The sequence below is a fragment of the Sinohyriopsis cumingii genome, chromosome 2, assembly GCF_028554795.1.
Source record: "Sinohyriopsis cumingii isolate HCF-2022 chromosome 2, ASM2855479v2, whole genome shotgun sequence".
Taxonomy (NCBI): Eukaryota; Metazoa; Mollusca; class Bivalvia; order Unionida; family Unionidae; genus Sinohyriopsis; species Sinohyriopsis cumingii.
In genome coordinates, this window is record NC_142962.1 from 39,339,419 (window position 1) to 39,362,875 (window position 23,457).

Below are 23,457 nucleotides of genomic sequence, written 5' to 3' on the forward strand. Positions count from 1 at the left end.
ACAGTCTAAAAACCAAACCAGTCTTGTCACAATTAAAAATATCCTTGCTGTCATATCCCATGCATATATCATTTAGTCTTTTGTTCCAATCTTCATTATTAACACAGCTGAAACTCCACTAAGGACAGAACACTTAATATTGTCACACTTGCAATATGTGCAACCATCCGTTACTTGCGGTAAAGTCATCATATCCCAGTCCAACTGACAAAATTGTTGCTTTTTCTTGTCATTCAAATCAGGATACAAACATCTTCTGGCTCAAACAATCTTCCTTTCTTTGGCCATTTCACCTTCCCACTTCTGCAGAATTGTTTCCTTATCTTTCACGATATTGTTATCTGAGTCTTACCGACATTAGTTTTCTGCAAGGATCCTCGACCCCTCCACACACCTCTCGGTCAGTTGAATTAATTTCACTTTCTCTTCTAACTGAGAATTTTTCTTTCCCTCGATGACATGTTGATCTTTTTGCAGTAAGTTATTCATGTTGCCAACTACAATACTGATAAAACAATTTTTATGCATCTGAACAAATTGCCGTGTGTTTATAAAGGAAGTGATCTTGTCATGTGATTCATTAGTCACAGTCTGGTACCCTATTGTTTTTATACATTTTTTACACTAAGTGAGAGAGCCAAAATGGCTACGATATGTACTATTAACATCAAGCAGATTTGACCTCGCGGCCTTAGGATTTGTAATTTTGACAATTATTGTCAGTAGTAATAGCCATTAATTATCAAAGTCAACAAGCTCAACATCTTTCTAAGGGAAGCCATAAAGGCTATCAAACCATTTTCCTGCTTACTTGTGTATTGTACATTGATACTGCCACTTCTCAGCTGTTACTACTATTCAATAATTGTAATCTTAACAATTATCAGTGACTAAACCGAACTTTCAGTAACGAAAACCTGACATCGGGAAACATAAATCGGATTACTTAACACACATTATGAATAAAATACTGGTTCTGGATACATATTAAAATAAAATGCGGCCGCTTATTAGGGGTAAATTTTATATTATTGCACTAATATGCTGGCTGCTGGTCACCTTAGCCGGGTGGCCTTTCATGAAGGGTGCTTTTGAACACAAACTCATCGGTGCCAGTGGATTCTGGCCGCAAGGAGTGGGTGGCTGCTGGTCAGGGGGGCCGTTCAAGAGGGGGACTACTGTATCCAAATTTATTTATTTTTAAAACTCTTTATGTAATTGTCCATGTCTGTGGTCTTGGCCATGCTTGTAGTAAACAGTTCATACTGGTGTGATTACTGTCAGAATTCATATATAATTGTTGTACAATTTTCAAACAACATACATTTGTATAAACACATGCTATTATTTAGATAAAATAAAGATAACCGAGTAAGTTTTACCATCTGAGGAAATCATCAACATTAACATGTATCGGCCATAGAATCATAAAAATCACTTTTTTCAGTCACTATGGTCTTTTAGTAAGAGTGTAAGTAGTGTAAGCGTTCTGTGTTGATTTAAGTGATAACGGGGTAAGTAATCATTACAGCTCACTCTTGCCAGAGACATATGCTTAGAAAATTTTTCTGGAGCCATGATGCAGATATGGTATGGTTGTTGACATTGGCAATCAGACCTCCATCATTGCCACTGTGGTAGACCTGTTGAAAATCATTTTAATACACACGTCTTCGCTCTGAGGTGCCATCAAACACAGGTAGAATGAAGCTAAAGTTAAATGAGAACTTCAAAAAATGGATTTAATGATGTCACCCAACAGGAATAATTAATAAAGCCTCTAAATGTAATAGTGGCCCATACCTCTGGACTTTGATTCTAATTATGGAAGGATCTGTCTCAATGAGAGACAGGTATGCTGTTTGATAGTCAGACTAATCCACCTAGATATGGTGGCCATTGAGATATCTGAAGTTCCTTTTTCTTACTGTTCTATTAGAATATTTCTCTTGCCTGGAATGTGGCACACTCTGATGGTAATGTCAGCCAATGCTGTCCATGGAAGAAGGTTACAGACTTCAAAGCATAGAGAAGGCGCATGATTGCCCTCTTGTCATCTGAAGTATACCATGACCATTGTGTTGTCTCTGATGAGCAAAAATTCAACTGTCTTACCAGGCTGGCACACCCCTTTAGAGCTAGAAAGACTGCCCAAATTTCTGGGTTGTTGATATGAAGGAAAGAATCCTGTCTGGACCTCCATCCTTGAAGGACTATCTTTTTTACTCAAGTTGAGCACCCTGTCCTTAATCTGAGGTGTCAGTATACAGGAAGTATTGACGTCATACAATTTAGAGTAAGTTATCTGCTAATATAAACCTATAAAAAAAATTATTGAAAATTTAAAAACCTGACAAAAAGAAAAAAACACATGTACATTTGGAGTATTAAATACACTTTCAGACAAAATATTGTCAGTAGACTTAGCATTGTCATGTATCACCACACACATACTCACTATGACACAAATATTAAATAAAATTTAAAAAATACACCAAGTTTCTGCCTTTAAAATTTTTAGATGGTGGAATTTACTCTTGATGAAGACTTTATAGCTGTCATTAGCTCAGGGAAGGGTTTGAAGGTGATGCAAGTGTTCATCTTTGCATTCATTAGAAACTGGATGGTGCTTTCCTTCACACTTCCCCAAATATCTTGATGAATTTTTCTCAGCATTGAAAAGGATCTTTCTGAATCTGCATCGCTGTCAGGGTGTGTCAAACATGCAATGGCCACACTAGTTATGTCAGATCTTGGTAAAGGTAGATGATATTAGCCATGTTGACATAGTGTTTATTCTATATGCAATGGCCACACTAGTTATGTCAGATCTTGGTAAAGGTAGATGATATTAGCCATGTTGACATAGTGTTTATTCTATATGCAAAGAATAAAATGCTCATTCACTATGCTGCGCTTCACAATGTCAAAACTCCAGAAGTTCTGAAGTTTCACTTTGTTCTCTTCAAAGATAGCTCATTCTTCCCTGAATCATTTACTGTGTTTTGACAATTTGCCTTCAGAAATGAATTGCATTTTCACATTATGCAAGGTACAGAAATAACCATGTTCTATATTTATATATATAGTAAAGTGTGTATATTTAGAAAAATCCACCTTCAAGAAACATTTGCACTAGTCATGAATTAGCCAATAATCTTTAACAAAGATGGCTTAAGCAATTTTATTCAAGGAAAACGAAGTGTAAAAACGTTTGTTTCCTCATCTTGCATATCTTTCATTTACCTAACTTCAGATGAATTAGATTTGTCCACTTCTTATACTCTACCTATCTTAATGGGGTCTCCCATAGCAGTAATGACTGCTCCGGTTGCATAATGGTGCGAGCATCCACCTCAGATGCTGGAGGTTGCAGGTTCGAATCCCAGCCAAGTCATACCAAAGACTTATAAAAATGGTACCAACAGCTGCCTTGCTATGTGCTCAGCATTAAGAGGTTATGTTGGGACTGATCAGCCTCATGTCAGGATAATGTGACTGGGTGGGACATGATGCTACATGTCTGTGGCATGATGCCCCAGTGCTAGACCACTATAAATTAAAACATGCCAGCAATATAACTGATTTTTTTTTTAAAGGTACATTAAAAATCCAAATCACCCCCCCCCACAGCAGTACTGTAAGAACTAGCAACAGTAAATTAACATGGCTATTGTTAATCATTTGAGTAAGCTGTTGATTGATGGTTGTTTATATACGATTGCCTTTACCTTTTAGTTGCCTCTATGACAAATAACTGTATAAACTACCTCATGGTGATAATTTTCCATGTGGCAGTAAGCATGATTGTTTACTGTTTATGTAGGCTGCAGGTTAGGGGCATGTCAACAAAAAAAAGGATATCTTATCTCTCTCTCTCTTTCTCTCTCTCTCTCATGATTTACTGGAAGTTTTGTTTTAATAAACACAAGCATGTTTGGAGGGGTAGGGGAAAACAAAGTTGTGTTTATCATGTGATGCTTGGAAAATATACAGCTGCTGTATTTAAGGTCACCAGACGAGAGAAATGAAGGCAAGCAGACAGTGAAGTCCCTTGTTATGAGGGAGAATATCTGCATGATCTTATTGGAAGGAACACAAACCACCCTTGTACATAAGTTTTGAAAAGTTATCAGATCTCATTTCTTCAGATTGGGGGTTAACCCAGACATGTTACATCTTTCAAAAGAGTGACAGGTGTCTGAGTATAATATGTCTGTGAATACTGTGGGTCAACTAGTTGCCCAAAAAATGACTGATTGGCTTACTTTAAGTAAGCCACTCTAATTCCCACCAACTAGTATCAAAATACAGGTTGACTGGATAACCTTAAGTAAGCCACTATAACTCCCATCAACTAGTCATCAAAATACAGGCTGATTGGATGACCTTAAGTAAGCCACTATAACTCCTATCACAGTGGTAAAGATTCAGAGCAAGGAAGCAAAGACATAGGAGAGAATCCAAAACTGAAAACCTTCTTGTCCAGACAAAACTGCAGGAATTTTCAATGAGACAGAAAGGTGGAGGTTTGAAGGTATTTATTCCAGAGGTCTATGAAGATTGGTGGGGATGTGAAGGTATTTTTTTAGAAGGTCTGTTAAGACTGCCAAGTCATTAAACCTGATGGTGTTCCTGACTGAGGCTGCCATCTCCATCTTGAAATACAAATTTGAATTTTGTACTGATGATGCCAATACAATATCAGATATGGCTGCAGTTACTAACAGTATGAAACCTTTAAGTAACCTCTTTTAAAATGTTGTGCATCAGAATTTGACCAAGGGCATCCTCGCATGAAGGGTTTTCAGATTTAAACAAATGATGTTGATGCATCATTGTTTTGCACAAATGCTCATTATATAAGTTATAAATATTGTAGGACTTGAAGGCTTTGCTTTTGTCTGACATGTAGGTTCAGGAAGACTTTGACCACAAATATTTTCAATGTCTTTCAGGATGTTGGCTACAATCACGGTAAAACTTTGCTGGCAGGTTGGCAGAAGGGAGGATTAGTGAATGACTTATTCAAAGAAAAGAAGGAGGAGCAAAGCAAGTTTAAAATAGCCAAGAGAACAAGTGAACCAAGACACCCCCAGGTACAGCTACATTAATTTATCCATTGTTGGCTCACCTGGCTACAAATTACCTCCCTTTCAGTACTGGTACATTCTTGCAACAAGCGGTGTTAGCTCATGCTGCGTATTATGAAAACTCCAGATAAACTCCAAGATTCCAAAGGAATCATCAATTTAAATATGTGAGAAAGGAAAGCTGTTGTTGTTTCACTATTTGAGACTATATAGCTGGGTCAGTGACCTTGTGGAAATGTTATAGTCATTAGTGAAGACTTATTGGCCTTGAGTGTTGCTTTTTTTTTCTTTCATCGAATTATTGCATTTGAACAAGATTGATAAAGTACAGTTTAAATCTGAGGTCAAGCAGACCAGAAAAAAAACAACAAAAAAAAAACATTTTAACTATTGCAAATTGTGAGACACTGCTTGGTAGTAAATGATGGCTTGAGAGTTAACTGGGTTAGGAAGCTGTTTCAGTGATTTACACTGACATGGAAATAGCAGGACTGATAAAGCTCTTTTGCTCAGGGAGAACAGAGATTCATTAGAAATTTATGATGATGACAATAGCATACTGGGTGTGACATTTCAGCAAATCAAGGGTAACAAATGTAGAAGATAAATCCAAATGGACTAATTGTTCCAAAATAATGTTGTCATAAACATAAACAAAATGAAAGATAGGATCATATTTATTGTTACATGTAAATCCTCACTCTCAATAACTCAAGAACCCACTTATAACATGGGGACAAGCATGGATCCTATTTTTTAATTTTAGAAAATAAGAAAAGAATTGGCCCCATCTGTTGAAAGTAGAGAAAATCATGATCAAATTTAGTAAATGAAACTTTGATATTTTTTGAACAATTATCATTGAACTTAACCAATTCATTTTCTTGGGTATAAAATAAGTCCATACCTGCAAATCAGTTGAGATGAAAACCTGTATGCCAAACCAATAAAAACCTTACAAAGACCACAGAGACCTTACATGAAAAAAATGTATTCATACATTTTATAAGATCAACAGTTTTAAGACAACAAATGCCATAAACGAACTAATTTTACACACATTTACATAATTATTTACATCTCTAAAACTTTGTTTAATTGTATTCTTTTGATTTTAAGTGTGTTGTAACACACACACACACACACACACACACACACAAATTATATGCAACACATACATCCTTTGTAATCAGGGGTTTTAAAGTCTATGCAGCAGGGTGTCAATGTTTATTTTACACTGTAAAAATAATGTTAGTGTGTCTGCATTCAGGGACTTCATACAATATCTATTTTTTTCATCTTACAAAATGATCTTTCTTAGTCTGCATTGTTGTGTGGCAAGGTAAGTAGTCGTGAATAACTAATTTCAGATTTGGGAAGTGGATGCCACCAGTACTAATTGTCTGGCTGATAATATCCGTCAGTTGTTACAAAAGCTCCTTTTCTGGAGATCATATGTTAATACAGGACTACACTCATCAGGCAGCATGCAATAATCCTTAAACTCATCTTTAAGTGCTTCATGATCTAGGTGTTGAGCAACTCAAACACAAAAGTATTGCTACTAGTTAAAAAAAAGATACATGCAAGGTATTTTGAAAAACGAATTTTCAAGGTGCAATATTGACCTTTTGGGATTTATCATGGTCTCATTATTACATATTTATATTTTCCCCCCATAAACCCTTAGTCCTGCAATGTAAGACCTTGACCTGATTTTTTTTTGGGGTGTCGAGGTCTTATTGCCCAATGATGGCACTTTGTAGCGTGTTCTGACATCAATTAACTTTGGAACATTAAGTCAGATTTTCAGAATATCTCACACAAATTTTGCAGCCCACATGGTTGCTTTTCCACAAAATAAAGTTATTATGTTTTAGTCAGACTTTACTTACAATGGTGTCTTTTTCCTAATAAATTCAATTCCCACACAATCAAATGGACATGTTTTCAAGTTTCAGTGGCCTTCATTTCAGTTTGCTGGAATGCGATGGAAGTTGGGAATACTGAAATTGGTTAAAATCTAAACACTTTCTTCAATATTAAAATATTTTGATTTGTTTTATTAAAGAAAGATACTTTCACTTAACCTGATTTCAGCATTCCTGGCTTCTATCACTTTCCAAAGCATATTAGAGTTATCCCCCATGTTGATTGCACATAGCTCAAAAAGATTCTGGATTGTGCTTATTTTAATTTTAAAAAAAATTTACATCCAGACTCTCAGGATTAAGAAAAAAAAATGTAAAAAATTAGTTTTTAAAAAATCTTGAATTTTACTAAGAAAAAAACCATACAAAACAGTTGTATTGCTGTACACTGATGAAAATGAAAAAAATCATACAAATTACGGGTAAACCATACCAGTTGACATACCAGTAAGTCCAAACAAATAGTTCAACCATTTTCACAACAGCATGGGAAAAAGGGAAATTCTTGGAGGTGGAGGGGTAACAAGGGTGTGTGGGGTTGACTACAACTGCTCATGAGAAAACTAATGCCAGGCAACAGTTATCAAATATTTTTGGTGTTCTTGTTGATTGAAATATCAATGCTTTGTTGACTTTGATATGAACCCATTTCTACACCATGTTCTTCTTTGACATATTATATGGTGTATCTGTTCCAGAGTGCCTAATTGACAATGGATAGATATGGCAATACTGTGAACAATGTAACTATTCAGAATATTGGATTATTGTTACCTGCTGAGATGGAGCATGAATTGTAACTAAATATAATATGTTTAAAATTGTTTCCAAGTAATCTAATTCAGCATTGCATTGATTACAAGTCCATCGTCTTTGTTGTTTTTTAGTTTTACAGAATGCTGCCAAACATGCCAGGTAAACAGATGAATGAGATCATAACTATGGCAATATAAGATGTAATAAGTTCATAGTAAATTACAAAATAATATGCAGTTCACACTTTAAGCAAAAGTGGCTCAATGAATTCAGTTCAGGGGACTGATGGATCTTGTTTTGGAATCTTTAACTTGAATTTGTCTTTAAGATCAAAGTGTCTGCTCCTGAAATAACACTTTTAAAATTTACCTTTTAGCCCAGTAGAGCTTCTATGTCCTACTTCACAGACCTTGCAGAACTGGTGTCCAGAATCGAAGAGCCCAGTATGTCATCCTTATATCTACCCAGTGATACAGATACAAATGATGGTAAGGGCTGATGATTTCGCAAGTCAGAAGCTGCAATAATATTTTTCCTTTTATTTTAGCCATTGGCTCTTCATTGGTTTACAGATTTGTTTGTTTTAAATGTAGATTGTAAACCAGATTGTTACGTGTTAAGATATTGATGTAAGGTGATCTTTGAGGGAAGGGGAAAACCCAGAGAAAAACAATTTTTAATGGCTGACTAATTTGCTTTTGTATGTTTTAGGATGAGAGATTGATAATTTATAAAAATCTAGAAATTATTTTGAATGCCTGCAACAGTTGTGAAATGGGCAGATACTGGTATTTTTACTGTTCTTCGGTCAATCTGTTACACTCTGATAAAGCCTTGCATATGGGTCAGGTAAAGAAGGTGGGTGCAGTGTTTTCCTATTCTCTTTAAATGCTTCCAGTCATAGGTAAACATCTAGGATTCAGGGGGAGTTGAGATTTGACAGCACATAATGACCAGCAGACATTAGACATCACACTTGAAGTTCCATAATATATGTCTGATGACATCTACAGAATAGTCCAACAGTTGGATAGGTAGGGTCTGTTTGGATGACAACTTTCCTCAAAGTTGGTAACAATGCCAAGAATAGATGCCATATAAAATATTGCTTATGTTTATGATTTGCCCTTTGCATGTCAGTTTGTAATCTTTTAGTATTTAAAGGTAGCACTGATAGCAAAAAATTAAACAGGTATCATAACACATTTAGATATCAGTTTTTGCCACCATGGGTAAATGAAAGATGCTCAGTATTTTTAATAGTCATTGTCTATATCAGTGGGTCAAGGCCCATGTTTCCAGGTAAAATGTAATTTCCTTCTTTCATTTGATTAGGTGTATTTATGCTTGAACCAAGATTTCTCTTGAACAGTTAGTCAGCTTTGGATAAGGTTAGCACTGAATTCTGGAATCATGTTAAAAAATCAACCACTTTGAATTGTTATTTTTCAAAAATGGGTGTTTACAAATTATTCAGAAGTGGTGTGCATCAAATTGTACTTGAATCAAGTTACAAGTGACATAATTACAGACTCTGTCATTCTTTAACCCTGGATTTACTTGTTTCCACAAAATTGGAAAGTTTACTTCTTAGATGCTGTAAAGTATTAGATAGAAATGAAAACTTCACCCATTAAATCTTTAGATATAAATTTTCTAACATTGATCTATCTGCAGGAAGATGGCCATGACCATATTATGTACAGCATCATGCTTCCATGAACAATGTTTACAAACATACTTTCTCTAAAAACTTCTTAAATAGATATTTGACATGAAGATCCTATTGGAGGGTCTCTTTTCCAAAATGAATCATCTGATGACCTTTGTCTGTCATCCATCTTTTGGTCTCCATCTGACTTCCAAAACTGCTTCAATGGCCTAAGTGGTTAGAGCATTAGCCTCAGATGCAGGAGGTTCTGGGTATGGTTCCTTGCCTAGTCATACCCTAAACATATAAAAATGGTACTAGCAGCTGTCTCTCTTGGCACTCAACATTTAGAGATTAGTGTTAAGACTGGTCAGCCTGGTTTCAGGATAATGTGACTGGGTGGGACATCATGCTACATGTCTGCGGCATGATGCCCTAGTGCTAGACATCACTTTTAACTGGCAAGCTGCAGACATCTTAGCAATATGACTCAAATTGTTAAAGCTATGTTAAAAACACACACACACATGCATGAACACACACACACACACACTGTCTTCCAACATCTGTCCATCTGTTAACACAAGTTTGTTATCTCTATTCCAAAACTACTTGGATGATTACCATTAAACATGGCAAACACATTCATCACTCGGTCCTAAATCCAAATGAAAATAGTGCAAGTCATACATCTAATATGGCTACTACAGCAGTCATCTTGATAATCTTTTTATTGCTACACCACATGAATTGATAATTGCAACAAAACAGGATTTCACTAATGTCTTCTTTTAATGTCTAGTTATCTCTATAGAGAACTAAACCTCTTTAAAATTTTCTCAGGTTTTTTAACTTGAGCTTGTTGAGGTCAACACCATTTGAATGTTAAGCTCCCTACCTTTGTCTCTGCATTCACTAATATGAAAGGCTTGGCAGTCAATGTCCTTTCACTGAACTGATGCGGGGCCCCGAGTGGCTGAGTGGTCTACAGCGCTCACCGTTACGGATCACTGCCATCTCACCTCTGTCTACGTCAGTTCGAGTCTCAGATTTGGCTAATGTGGTTATGTGAGAAAGCTTGCCAGTAGCTTCTCGTGGGTCGGTGGTTCTTTCCGAGGTTTTTCCGGGTTCTTCCTCCACCATTAATACTGGCCGTCATGTATAGCCTATCTTGTGCTGAAAAATGGCGTTAAACCTTACAACAACTACAACTGAACTGATGCATTTGCATTCCCCCAAAACCTCTCTGATGGCAGGCTGATCCTGATTGCTCCACTCAAATGTGAAAAATGTTTTAATAAACAACTTACTAAATGTAGTGCCCTCAAATCCCAAGAAAATCCTGCCTTCTCCATGCCTGATGCAACAACCATACATATGAGTTTTCCAATCCAACCAAGAAATACAGAACTTGCATGCTTGTCTCATATCAAGTCTTAAGAAAATAAACATTTGTGTAATCACCTGGCAGACAGAATTGCTTAGGTGAGAAGGGAAAATGAAGATTCTTCTTTCATTTGTTTGAGCAGTAAAACATGACACCTTTAAAAGACTCAGTGCCACAAATTGCAGACTTCCTTAATTAGTTTTTTGAGAAGAATAAGTTATTTGTGATCACTATTAGAGGAGGCTGCCATTTCACAGATTTTATCATGCTTCATCATTATGGAAGGGTGGACAAGGGACAGAATATAGGCTTCTCCCAACTTCAAGCTAATTTTGACCTGTATATTTGTGTGATACTCTTTGAACCACTGTCCAAAGCCTCACAGACTCACCTTTGTACAAGAACTGCCTCCTAGTCATCCAAGCTGTAGCAGGCAGAATCAGTGCAATTCATGCCTTATTAGTCAACCTGACCTTTTTGCAGTTTCTCCATAAGATTTCAGTCTCTCTCATTTTGGCTCCAAGAATAGGCAGAGAAAGCCGAACACAAACTCTGGTTCTGAAATGGGCCATTTTTTAAGTAGAAAATCAGGTCTAACAAAAAAGAAATTCCACTGTAATTTTAACACCAATACAAAGTTTACATTATTTGTTGTCATTGCAGAACTACATCTACTTTTGTATAATACTACCTACTCAGGTGTATTGTAAATGATGTTGATGTTCAGAGCTCAGAAGTACAAGCTTATAGCATGTAAATGCGGTGCACATGGTTAATGAGTGAGTCAGCCCAAATGCCCAGTAGATTAGATTCATCTAGTAGACTTTTATTTTCAAAGTCAGCTCGATAACCCTATCTTTCCTTACATGGAAGGTATGAAAACCAGTCTAGCATCACAAGAGGCCAACATGGTGTTGGCAAAGCATAGCTGCTTACCGAATGGCCTAGCAAACTTTCAACATTGTTAGATCGAGTAATACATGCATGAAATTGATATTAAAATTACTCATTTTCTCAGAAATTGTGAATATTAAAATCATTATGTCTTTAATCTGCTGAAAGACAGGATAAAGCTATGTCATTGATGAAATATGACCTGGTATTCACGATTTGCTTTGCTAGTCGCATGAGTAAACAAATCTAACAAATTACATTTTCAAATGTTGTAGAGAAAGAAAATTAAAAAAATATCAAAATGAAAATCATTTGCTGGTTGTAATAAAAATACAAAAACAAAAGAACACAAAATTCTCCATATTTATATATTCCTATAACTTCTGGAATTTTGTTGTATCATGTGACTACCATGTCAACATGTGCTCTCTGCTTGATAAATCAGACTGGTCAGATTGCTGATTTTTACAAAAAGTATCTGACTTTAGTTAATATAATTGAATTTCTGTACATCAGTATTATAAAGGAGTTTGTTGTTGATATCACGTAACTATTGGACTTGTGGTGTCGTCATTTGAGATTTGTGAAGTCATGTGACTAGTAATGATAATGGCGAGTACTAGGTCAGGTTTCATCTATGCTGTAGTTTTGTCTTGTCTTGGATTAACGACATAATGATTATAATACTTGCCATTTCTGAGAAAATAATCATTTTCCTATAGATTTCATGCAGGTACTAGTCGATATAACATAAGTTTAAATTTTTTAGGCCCGCTGTAAGCGACTACCATATGTTGTTACCGCATGGTGTTGGCAGATTCCAAATTTTAGATATGCAGTTGCAGTGATCCCACACCCCAACATAAATGTCAAAATATGAAAAATGGGGTGGGATTATTTGGAGGAAACTCTGACTAGAAAATGGACTTCTATTCGTTTTAAGCCAAATTTGTAGTCTGAATAGCAGCAGAGGAGGTGAGCAGACCTTTTGCTAGAATGTCATATTTGAAAAAATAAAGCTTTCTACGAAAACACAAAAAAAGGTAAATGATGTCAAACCGAAGCCTCTAGCTTACCGAGAGTTTCTCTAATTGTGTTAGGTTTTTTTGTTACTGTATCTTTGTCATTTGTCTTTTTTCTAAATTTGTACATGCATTAGTTTACCCACCAGACATTTCATTGAGGTCGCACATCCTCTGCTGCTATAAATGTATGAGTAATTAAATCAATCTCTCAGCCAAATATTTTATTAAGACCCATATGATATCATGCTTGAGGATCGTGTAAATTTATTGTTACAAATACTTGTGAAGCAGATTAAGCTTTTGAAAAGAAGTTTTTGAACCTAATCATGTCCATATCCCCACTACACCAAGTCTGATGAATATTTCGTAGAGTATGAGTATCAACTCCATTAAACACAACTAAAATATTACAGTTATCTCTGATCACTTTAGTATTTGTGTATATCACTGAGTAACATCAATCATATCTAGCTGGATTTGTCTGTTTGTCTAGCGTTACATCGTCATGAGATTATTAATAAATCCATTGTGGTCATCTACAGATGGGGCTTCATCAATATCAGTGATAAAATTAATAATGTCATCACCATCTTTGTCCAACAAGTTTGTATTTTCATTAAAATCTTTACGTACATTGTAACATCTCTGATCATCAACAGACGGAGCTACTAAATACAACTTATCCCATTTGAGCCATCTCATTATCAAATTAAGCAGTAATTGTGTTTTACCTGATCCGGATGGACCTACTATTATCATTCTGATGGAATTTGGTAATGCTGAAATATGTTTTACTGGTTCTTGCTTTTGTGTCACTGAGAAATCAGTGACATCCATGTTATACAAATATAATAAATAATATGGATTTATGTTGTGTTCGATGTAGAGCATCCAATCCCACAAGTGGATTAACAGCAATAATAACAAAAAATATAAAGCATGCACTTACAGGTAAATGTGTAAAATGTGGTACAAATAAATATAAATTTATTTCTAATAATAAACTTGGTGGTGATATCTTTACTTCATTAGGAAAATTATCAGGAACTCCATGGGCTAAATACCCAGGAGAAAAACGTCTTTCAGGATATAATTATTGTGGTCCTGGAACTCGACTTGGTATCTGACTTGATGAGTGAGATCAGCCAAGACCTGAAGAGTATCCAATAAATGCTATTGATCAAGCATGTCATGTTCATGATGTAGCTTATAAAAGTAAAGATCTGCAACAACGACATATTGCAGATATGAAGTTGATTCACTCGTTAAATTCTATTAAAAATAAATCTGTCAGAGAATCATTAGCTATTTGGTTGGTAAGATCTTTGATGAAAGGTAAATTATTATTAGGAGCCAGTAATTAATCAACCAATTATTAAAATAATGGAATCGATTTATTATAGCCCAGGAGGATATTGGAAGGGTAGAGTAGTGATTAGTAAACTCGCTGATGTAGCAAATGTTACATGTTCTGTTGCTGCAAAATGGTTAGCATGACAGGCAATATGGCAAATTTATCTATCACCACCTAAATAAATTCCGCATGCACATTTTGATGTCAGCACTCCTAATGAAGTTCATCAAGGAGATATTTTATTTTTACCACATGATACTATAAAAATTGGTAGAAGTACATACAAATATGTGTTAACTGTCATTGACACTGCAAGTAGATATAAGGAAGCAGAGCCGTTATCAACTAAAACAGCAACTGAAGTTTCTTCTGCTTTTAAACGAATTTATCAGTGAGGACCCTTGCGATGGCCACAACTATTACAAGTTGATCCTGGCAAAGAATTTCTTGGTGCAGTATCATCTCTGATGAAAAAACATAACGTCAAAATTAGATGAGGACATACCACAATTCATCGTGATCAGGCAATTTTGAATGATTTAATCAAACACTTGCTGAGTGGTTATTTGGATATCAATATGCAATGGAATTCAGCGAATGGGTTGCAAAATTACCAAGTATGATAGCTGCATTAAATAATTAAATTACTCATGCAGCTTCTATGAAACCCATTAATGCAATTACATGAGACATATACCAATACAACAACATGAATTTTCAAAACAACCAGTATTAGGTAATGTGACTGTATGATATTTATATAAACCCAGTGAACTTGAAGATGGTAAAAAAAGAGTGACTGATCCTATTTGGAGTATTACAACACATAAAATTTCTAGCATGGTAAGATCCACAGGTAGACCTGCAATCGACAGACTTGATTCAACTGCTCCTCAACATGGATTTGTACGCGAACAATTGCAAGTAATTCCTGAAGACACATAATTAACACCACATTCACTTTTGTAAACTAGCACCTCGATGTTGATTACATTAAAGACAGATCAGCATTACATTTTCACGTGTGTGACCAAAATTACTATTAATTTTGTCTATGGTGAATTGTCTTGGATTATTTTGTGAATATTGCCACAACATTACTGTGTTACAGATCACACAATCATTATTCTGTTGCTGTTTTAATGTCATGATAAATTCAGCATCGAGGTCAAAGTTGCACTTTTTTTGTTACACCATTTATAACTAATTTCTTTCTTACTATATCATCACCATTGCCAGCAATGGTTTCCTGAATTTGTTCATTATTTTCTGTGAAGTCTATGACAATTCTCCACAACTAAGATATTCTTCTGACTCAAGACACTGCGAGATAGACTAAGTTTGACCATTCGATACGATCATCGATGATCCAAACATTTGTATCAGAGATGGTTAATCCTTGTGAAGAATTAATCGCCATTGCGTATCCTAGCATCCATGGAGTTTCATCCATAGTTAAACCGCTCTCCACAACACTGACAGGAGCTAAAACAATATCATTTAACACAAGAATTTGTTTTTCTGACAATCCTGGTATATCAACATCGATATTCTGTCATCGTGTATCTGCTGGTCGATAACACAATGGTACAGGTAGATTTGAAAATATTTCTTTATGTAACAAAAATAATTGTTTTTGAATTTTATGATGAACTATCTTTCTACTTGCAACTATCAAATTATTTGAAGGTTTTTATTATTGATATATTTCTTCATTACAGCATCATTGTCTGATTCTGGTTCTCCAAGACAAGTAATTTTATTGTTAGACATATTGAGAGAACCAGTCATTGTATCACCAGATTTTTGTACTCTACCATGAATATTATCTGATATCATTGACATAATAACACCAGGCTTAATTTTTCCATTACTATCAAACACATCTACACTATTTTCAGTTACTCCATTAATTCTAACGATAATATCTTTTAATGAAAGATTGCTTATTTTTAATTTTCCTTGCTTATCTTGAAATACAACTTCATTTGGCTCTACATTTGCAAGATTTAATAATTCAGATATTTCATCATTAATCTGTTTACTTATATTTTCATGAGTTATTCCGTTGGTTTTTTGTTTTTGTTTAGAAGAAGATCTTCCATAAATATCTACTATTATACTTTAAGATATATTTAAAACGATTAATGGCTACTTGTATACTCATGCACAACTTTATGAGCAGTAATGTTGATGAAGATATAGCATTGAGTACAGCAATTACTTCACGGCCACATATTGGCGGATCGGTTATTGTTTGTGTTGGTAATGTTGAATACCAGACTGGAGTTTTTATTGATTTTACATAATTTAACAATGCTTTTGGTGGAGCCAACTCGTACGAATCAAAATAAATAATTCCACATGGATCAATCGTGTATGCAACCCAATGAGTACCAGGACCATAACTGTTATCAAGATTAATGATACTGGTTTCAATATTATGTGGTTGATTTGGTAATTGATCACACATAAAAACACCTATGAAATTTTTTATATTTAATTTTTAGCAGCATCAAATAAATCAAAATTTGACATTGGAAGAATTAACTAACTGTTCCTGGAAGTCCCAGACCTTTTTTGTATCGATAAGGGGTTCCTGGTAATCTTAGACCCCTTCCCCATTTTTTTAATCCTTATCCTTTTGCTTTCTTTAATGCCATCCCAGCAGCAGTTCCAAGTACAGCTGCTTGTGCTACATCTGGAGCTGCAGCGGCTATTAATGCTGGTATAGCTGCAAGAAATGGAAACATACCACCTGTTTTAATTGAGTTTTTAACAGCACCAGCAGAAAGATTGATTTTAACACCTGTTTTTGATTGTTTGGCACTATTGAAATGTCTGAGTTGACGTTCTGACAATGAGAGTTTATTTTGACTACTTGTGATCTGATCATTTTTAGTGACATTTTTATTCCGCAGTTTTTTGCTGAACTTGATTGAATCTTTTTAATCTGACAAGGAGTCTGACTGACACTAACATGATGATATGACATTATAAATATCGTCAGTGATTTAATTACATGTTTTCTACTGGATCATCAATAATTCTCATTTGTCCACCAGTACCTTCAAGTAACATTGCTTTATTGCTGAATGTAACAGCACTTGCTCTATAATTAACACCAGCTTGGTTTACACGAGCTTGAAAGTGAATATCAACAAAAGATTGTTTAAATAAATCTAAATGTTCCAACAAAAAGTAATATCGGATACAGATTTCTAAAACCTAACTGTGATATTTGTAAACCAGTATCTATATTTTGATCACGCCCCATAAATGTCATTAAACGATGATATACACATACTACATGATCATTTTAAAAATGTAACAATATATCTTCAAATGGTTCTTGATGTCCATTTATCCAAAAACAAACTTCACTAACTTCAAGGTTGTCAATTATCATATGACTATGTGTTTGTGAATTTAATCGAACAGTATTTTGTAAAGCAATAAATATATGTCTTGGCACAGAAACTCCTTGTGATGCACTATGCCATGTAAATAACCCAACAACATTACCCTGAATACTATCTGTAGTTACTGTCAACCATGATAACAATGATTCACCACCTGAATTCATAAAACTAATTAACTTTTCTTCTTCAGTAATTGTTGGAGTCATTACTGGCATCCACAATGAAAGTTTTGTTAATATTAAATTAGCGTCATTAGCAACAGCACCAGATCACCAGATTGCATCATTATCATTATCTATTATCAAAAATACAACTGTATGTTTGGCTCCAAAGATAACTTTTCTGACATTTCTACAAAATCCAAAGATATGTGACAATGGAATTGCGCATGAAAATCTTCTATTTGCATCTTTTAACATTGATGTACGTGTAGCAAATCCTAAATTAAATTCTGGATTGGCTTCATGAACTGGACACATAACAATGTCATCATTATCGCCAAAGTTTCTTGGTCGTATTATATGGTATGGTCTATGATCAGGGCTGTCAAAATTATCTTTAACAAACATCATTGATGGACCAGCTGATGTAGTATCATCATCTGAATATCTTGCTAAATTTATTATCATTGTAGCAACATCGTCTTTTTGAACTGTTTCAATATTTTTTCCGTCAGTTATGTACATAGCGCTGTCAGACAAAGCCATAATACCATTTTTAACAAAACCAACTGTGTCATTAGCATTATATACAGTATTATCTGTTTTTACAATTTCTCCTTCTACTTCAGTAAATGTTTCAGCAGGTAAGAAATATCTGCTTGTATCTTGAACTTGTAATTCAATTCGACCACATTGATCTGGTACATGTGCATTATTAAAATAATATTGATATTCGCGTATAGATTCGTCTTTAAGAACTGGTGCATCTATATCAAATGCTGGATTGGATATATACTTGAACATCTTATTATAGCTATCTTTGTCTAACACGAAGACCACTTCCTGAAATAAAACTTGTATTTGTCAGCATAATTCCATTAGTCAACTTTGTAGAAACTACTTCATTACAGCCAACTCTGCTAGTTTTTCATTTGCAGCTTGATTTATTATTTTACTGATATTTGCAGGCATAATTTCAGTGCTAGGTAATTTTACTGGTTGTGGTTTTCTTTGAACTAATTGAGCTAATCTTTCTTTGATTTATGAAAATGCTTTACCGGCAACATTACCGACAAAACTTAATCTCGAATAGTGTCAATAGCTTTCATTCCTAATTGATTTGCAATCGGTATTGCTTTTGGAACTATTCTCTTTAATAAACCTTGATCGCTTTGTAAGTTGGCAGTCGTGAGTTTACTACCATAACTATTACAGGCCCACATCGAGCAGTGTGTATAATCATTTTGAAATTACATGCTGATTAATTAATTCTTTCAGTCGCTGTGATAATCATCAACACTTTCATTAATGAGAGAATGATAAACATTACGATCCATAACAGCACAAGTAAACAATCTTCAGCAAATATCAGATATTTCATTAATAATTCCTGGAGAAATATTTCCTGTGTGTTTTCCTCCGATCAGAATAACACTGTCAGGACAAGTTCCTAATCCACTTCCGGTTTTTGGTTCAGGTTTTCCAATCAGTTGAGTATAAAAATCTTCATCTTCTTCTTGTAATTGTTTTTTCTTTCATTTACTTTATCTATATATGCTCAGACAAAATCTAGATTTTCTGAAATTTTATAATCAAATTTTACAAAAAATACATCTCTAATTAATCTTTTGCTGACAAAGATCTATATTCAGGTTTTAAATAATTATCTTTTTCATTATATTTTGCAACAATATCTATTATCCCAGAATAATCTGCGTCTTTGATAATTTTTAAAGCCATAGGTGTAAATTTACTGATAGCTTCAGTTACAACTTTTTCTTCAGGTTCAGGTTGTTTTTGCGGTTGAGAATATTGTTGTCGTAGTTGAGGAAGTTTAGGAAGTTGTCATCGAGGAGATTGTGGTTGATCTTCAGTTACAGTTTGTGGTTGTTTAGGTTGTTCTCTTTTCCTTACATCATTTTTAAATTTTTGAAAATCAGGATCATCAGCTTTGAGAGAATCTTATTTAGTAAAGATGAGATATACATCTCTAACCCAATCATCTTTTGTCCAAGAATCAGCATATTTTGTTCCTACATATTTACCCCTATTTTTATTATTTGTAGCAGTATCAAAACAAATTTTGCTCTTGCATTCTTGATAGCATTAAAACCTTTAATAGTCAATTATCTCTAAGAGAAACTTCAGTTGTAGAATTTTTAGGTTGTTTTCCAAGTTGTTGCCCTATCACTAATATTCCATCCTTCATGTATGCAGCATAATCAAAATCACCTCCCCTGGATTGCTTACCCCCTTTGCTTATTCAAAATATCTAATTGTACCAAATGTTTCTTGAAACCAGCTTATCAACACATTCAGGTTTTAAAAATCTTTATTATTATAACTCGCAACAGCAGCTATAGCTAATTCTGCTGCTGTTTTCTGTTTTCTTATTGCCTTAATAGCATCTTCATTAAATTTATCAAGCACTTCAACTTTTCCTTGTTTTGTTCTTGGTTTTGGTTCTTCAAGTTGAGTAGGTGGAGGTTGAGTGGCAGTTAGAAGAAGCTTTTCAGTGGCTTCTGCAACTCTTTCAGTTACCTTTGTAAATAATTGTTCTGTACCTTCTGCATATTCAACTTGTGCTTCTTGTCATTCCTGTAATTTTTGTTTGAAAGCATCACAAACAGGAAGATATCTTCTGATTGCTTCTTATCTTTCTCAAGCTAGTCCACTAGTGTAAGATTCCATTATTGATATATTAATAATTTAATTACTCGTACATTTATAGCAGCAGAGGAGGTGTAACCTCAATTAAATGTCCAGCATGTAAACAAACGCACATACAAATTTAGAAAAAACACCACAAAGATAAAGTAACCAAAAAAAGCTAACCCAGTTAGAGAAACTCTCTGTAAGTTAGAGGCTTCGGTTTGGCATTTTTGACCTTTTTTGTTTTCATAGAAAGCTTTATTTTTTCAAAAATTACTTTCTAGCAAAAGTTATGTTCACCTCTGCTGTTCAAATTGTTAAATCTCAGAGCTAAAATGAGAAATTGTCATCCCCTGTATTATATATTAAAAAACAATATGAGCCCCTGTATCAATACAGGTTTGGGGACTGGTTAACTGAATTACAAGAAGACAACTTGATTTTACAGAAAATTCAATCCTTGCTTATACATCAGTATACAGATATAATTTTGAAGGTCTTTTGTCAAAATTTAAATCAACACTTTTGAAAATGTTTTTTAAATGATATATTTTTTAACCAGATTGTATTAAGGAGATTAGGTTGTTTAAAAAATCTTGTTTGTGATTTTATTGGCACAGATAAATTCAGGGTTAAACTCTTCATGACAAGACAAAATTCTAATTATTTGCATTTATTGTTTTTTTATACTGTAATAGGAAATGTTCCTTTCTATGAGATGCATATATATATATTGCTATAGAATTCTTTAGAGTAAAAGGTTTGAAAGGAAACACTTAGCAACATAATGCAGCAAAATAAAGTTAGAATTTTTATTCTGTACATTGAAATGACTTTGCATGTCAATTTTTTGGAATATAATCAAACTTGTTTTTTGTCATACATTTTGGGGTTTTGTAAATGATGACCTTTTCTGACTTCGATATTTTTGGAGAGCCTTGAAAGAGAAACATCTTTAGATTTAGAAAATGGATGTCTTTCCATTCAGTAATGGTCATATGTAAACCTTGAAAAAAGTAATTTCATCCTGGAAAAACCCTGGAAATTTATATTTAGAAAAGTATGGGGACCATGTTATGTAGATGGCTTACACTTAGAGTAAGGAAGAAGCCTACTGATTTCAGGGTCAAAAGGTCTGTGGAAATGGTTTCTCTGCAAAAGTTTGTTATCTACATAGAGAACTATTAAACATTGGGTAGGAATTTAATGTGCAAAAATAGGTTGATTGTATGCTACTATCAGGTAAACAGTTTTATTAGGGTCAAACAAACAGGATTCTTCTATGGTCATATTTTTGCAGAGAAGTATTTTATGCTTTTAATTTTTTGGCAGCCAAGATACTGTGAAGATTGCTGAAAATATGTCAGCAGCAACACTTTCCAGATATGTGATAGCTAGCTAGCTAGCTGAATATTTGCTCTGTGTTCATTAATTAATTTTTTTAATTGTACAGCATTCACATAGATATCAAGCATTATAAAAGTCTGGGATATTGATAACCACCAACAGAAGTTCTAGGGTGTTATAGTTCAACATCATCAATCCAAACATGCAGGCTGGGCATTTGCTTTTATTTCTAGATGATAACTTGTGATTTATTGAACCAAATTCCAAGTAATTGGGTGTATGCAGTTCCTTTGGCCCAGTGAAGAACCATATTATTTGGGATTCAGTTATCTCCAAGATCAAGATCACTGCTACTAATTAGTTTTTAAATTTTGCTTATTCATTTCATTTCTGGGTAATAGCCAACATTTAATATAACAGAATTCAACAAAATTCACTATATATGTTCCCTGTTGCCCCCATTAAACCCTTAGTGATTTGGGGATCACTGGCTCCAAGGTCAGCTTGTGGATTCATCTTCATGAGCACTATTCACTCATTGAAGTAGAAGGTCAATAACGCTGCTTTGGGTTAAACTTTGTGTTCATTTCTCAGGATTGTCCATGCTGTACTGATGAAATTGATGATGACATGCATCCCAGTTACCTCCATTTTATAACCTATGTTTCATCACCTAGGTATTACCTTCCTCCAAACTGACAAAGGCTTGTTATCTCAAAAAATAGACCTGGCCATTGAATTTCATTTCTGGGCAATAAATTCAGTATTGCTCAATGTATTTGTACAAAACTTTGTACCCATGTTTTCCTTGCCCAAGAATTATGTACCTTCAAGGTCAAGGTCACTTTTACCAAAATGTGATTTCACCATTGTATTTCATTCCAGGCCAGACCTCTTAAGTTTTCTTCAACCATATTAAGTGATTTTTGGTTAACAAGAACTTTAGGCAATGTTATGTCCACCACCTCTACTTGACTTTCATTATAGCACAAAAATATACAGTACATGTATGTTGCCAAAGTAGGGTTCCACATCGAAAAAATACTACAGATAAATGGGACATAGTTATCCACATTCATGAGGTTAGTTATTTGAATGTATTTTGTAAAGTATGCTTTGTGTGTGCTCAAAAGTTATTTGAATGTATTTTGTAAAGTATGCTTTGTGTGTGCTCAAAAGATGTACTAGCTGTACACCTAGGTATTACCAACCTCCAAACTGACAAAGATATGGCTCTTCCTTAAGTACAAGGATTGTAATACTTCACTGTACATCTACTTCAGAATCTGAAGAGGAGGATGAGGAGGTCGTTGCTGATGAGGACCTTGAGACAGATTCTGACATACCAAATGCAGAGGAAGAGGATGTTGATGAAGAAGATGAAGGGGAGGGGATAGAAGAGGAAGATGAACAGAATATCAGTATTGAGAGTAACCCTGTTTACCAGGATATAAAGACAGCTTAAGGAAGAACATATACAGGCAGGTAAAATTGCCCTTGTTAACTCATCTCCAGTTGGTGAGGGGATCCATCTTGATGAGTACTGCATCTTTATCACAAATATAGGTCACTATGACCTCTATCTCATGCATCACCAACTTTGTAGTTTCTGTTTATTTATCAAGCTTTGTCCATGATAGAATCATAAAGCTATATGATTGTATGTTTCTGTATTAGTACCATTTTCTTACTACAAAATAAAGTCACTGTGACCTGCATCTTACATTTTAGTGACTATGGGTAAGTTTTGATGTTATACCTAGATTCCTGAACATTGGTGAGTT

General features: G+C 34.5%; 1 protein-coding gene across 1 annotated transcript in view; it reads left to right on the forward strand.

The window, feature by feature from the left end:
• Window positions 1–23,457, forward strand: part of LOC149804687 (patatin-like phospholipase domain-containing protein 7) — a 141,285-nt gene that overhangs the window by 106,700 nt on the left and 11,128 nt on the right. The window contains exons 31-33 of the mRNA XM_089943067.1: window positions 4,959–5,099; window positions 8,157–8,268; window positions 22,957–23,158. Coding sequence (XP_089799193.1) covers window positions 4,959–5,099; window positions 8,157–8,268; window positions 22,957–23,138 — 435 coding nt within the window. The 3' untranslated portion in view covers window positions 23,139–23,158. The remainder of the gene's footprint in view (window positions 1–4,958; window positions 5,100–8,156; window positions 8,269–22,956; window positions 23,159–23,457) is intronic.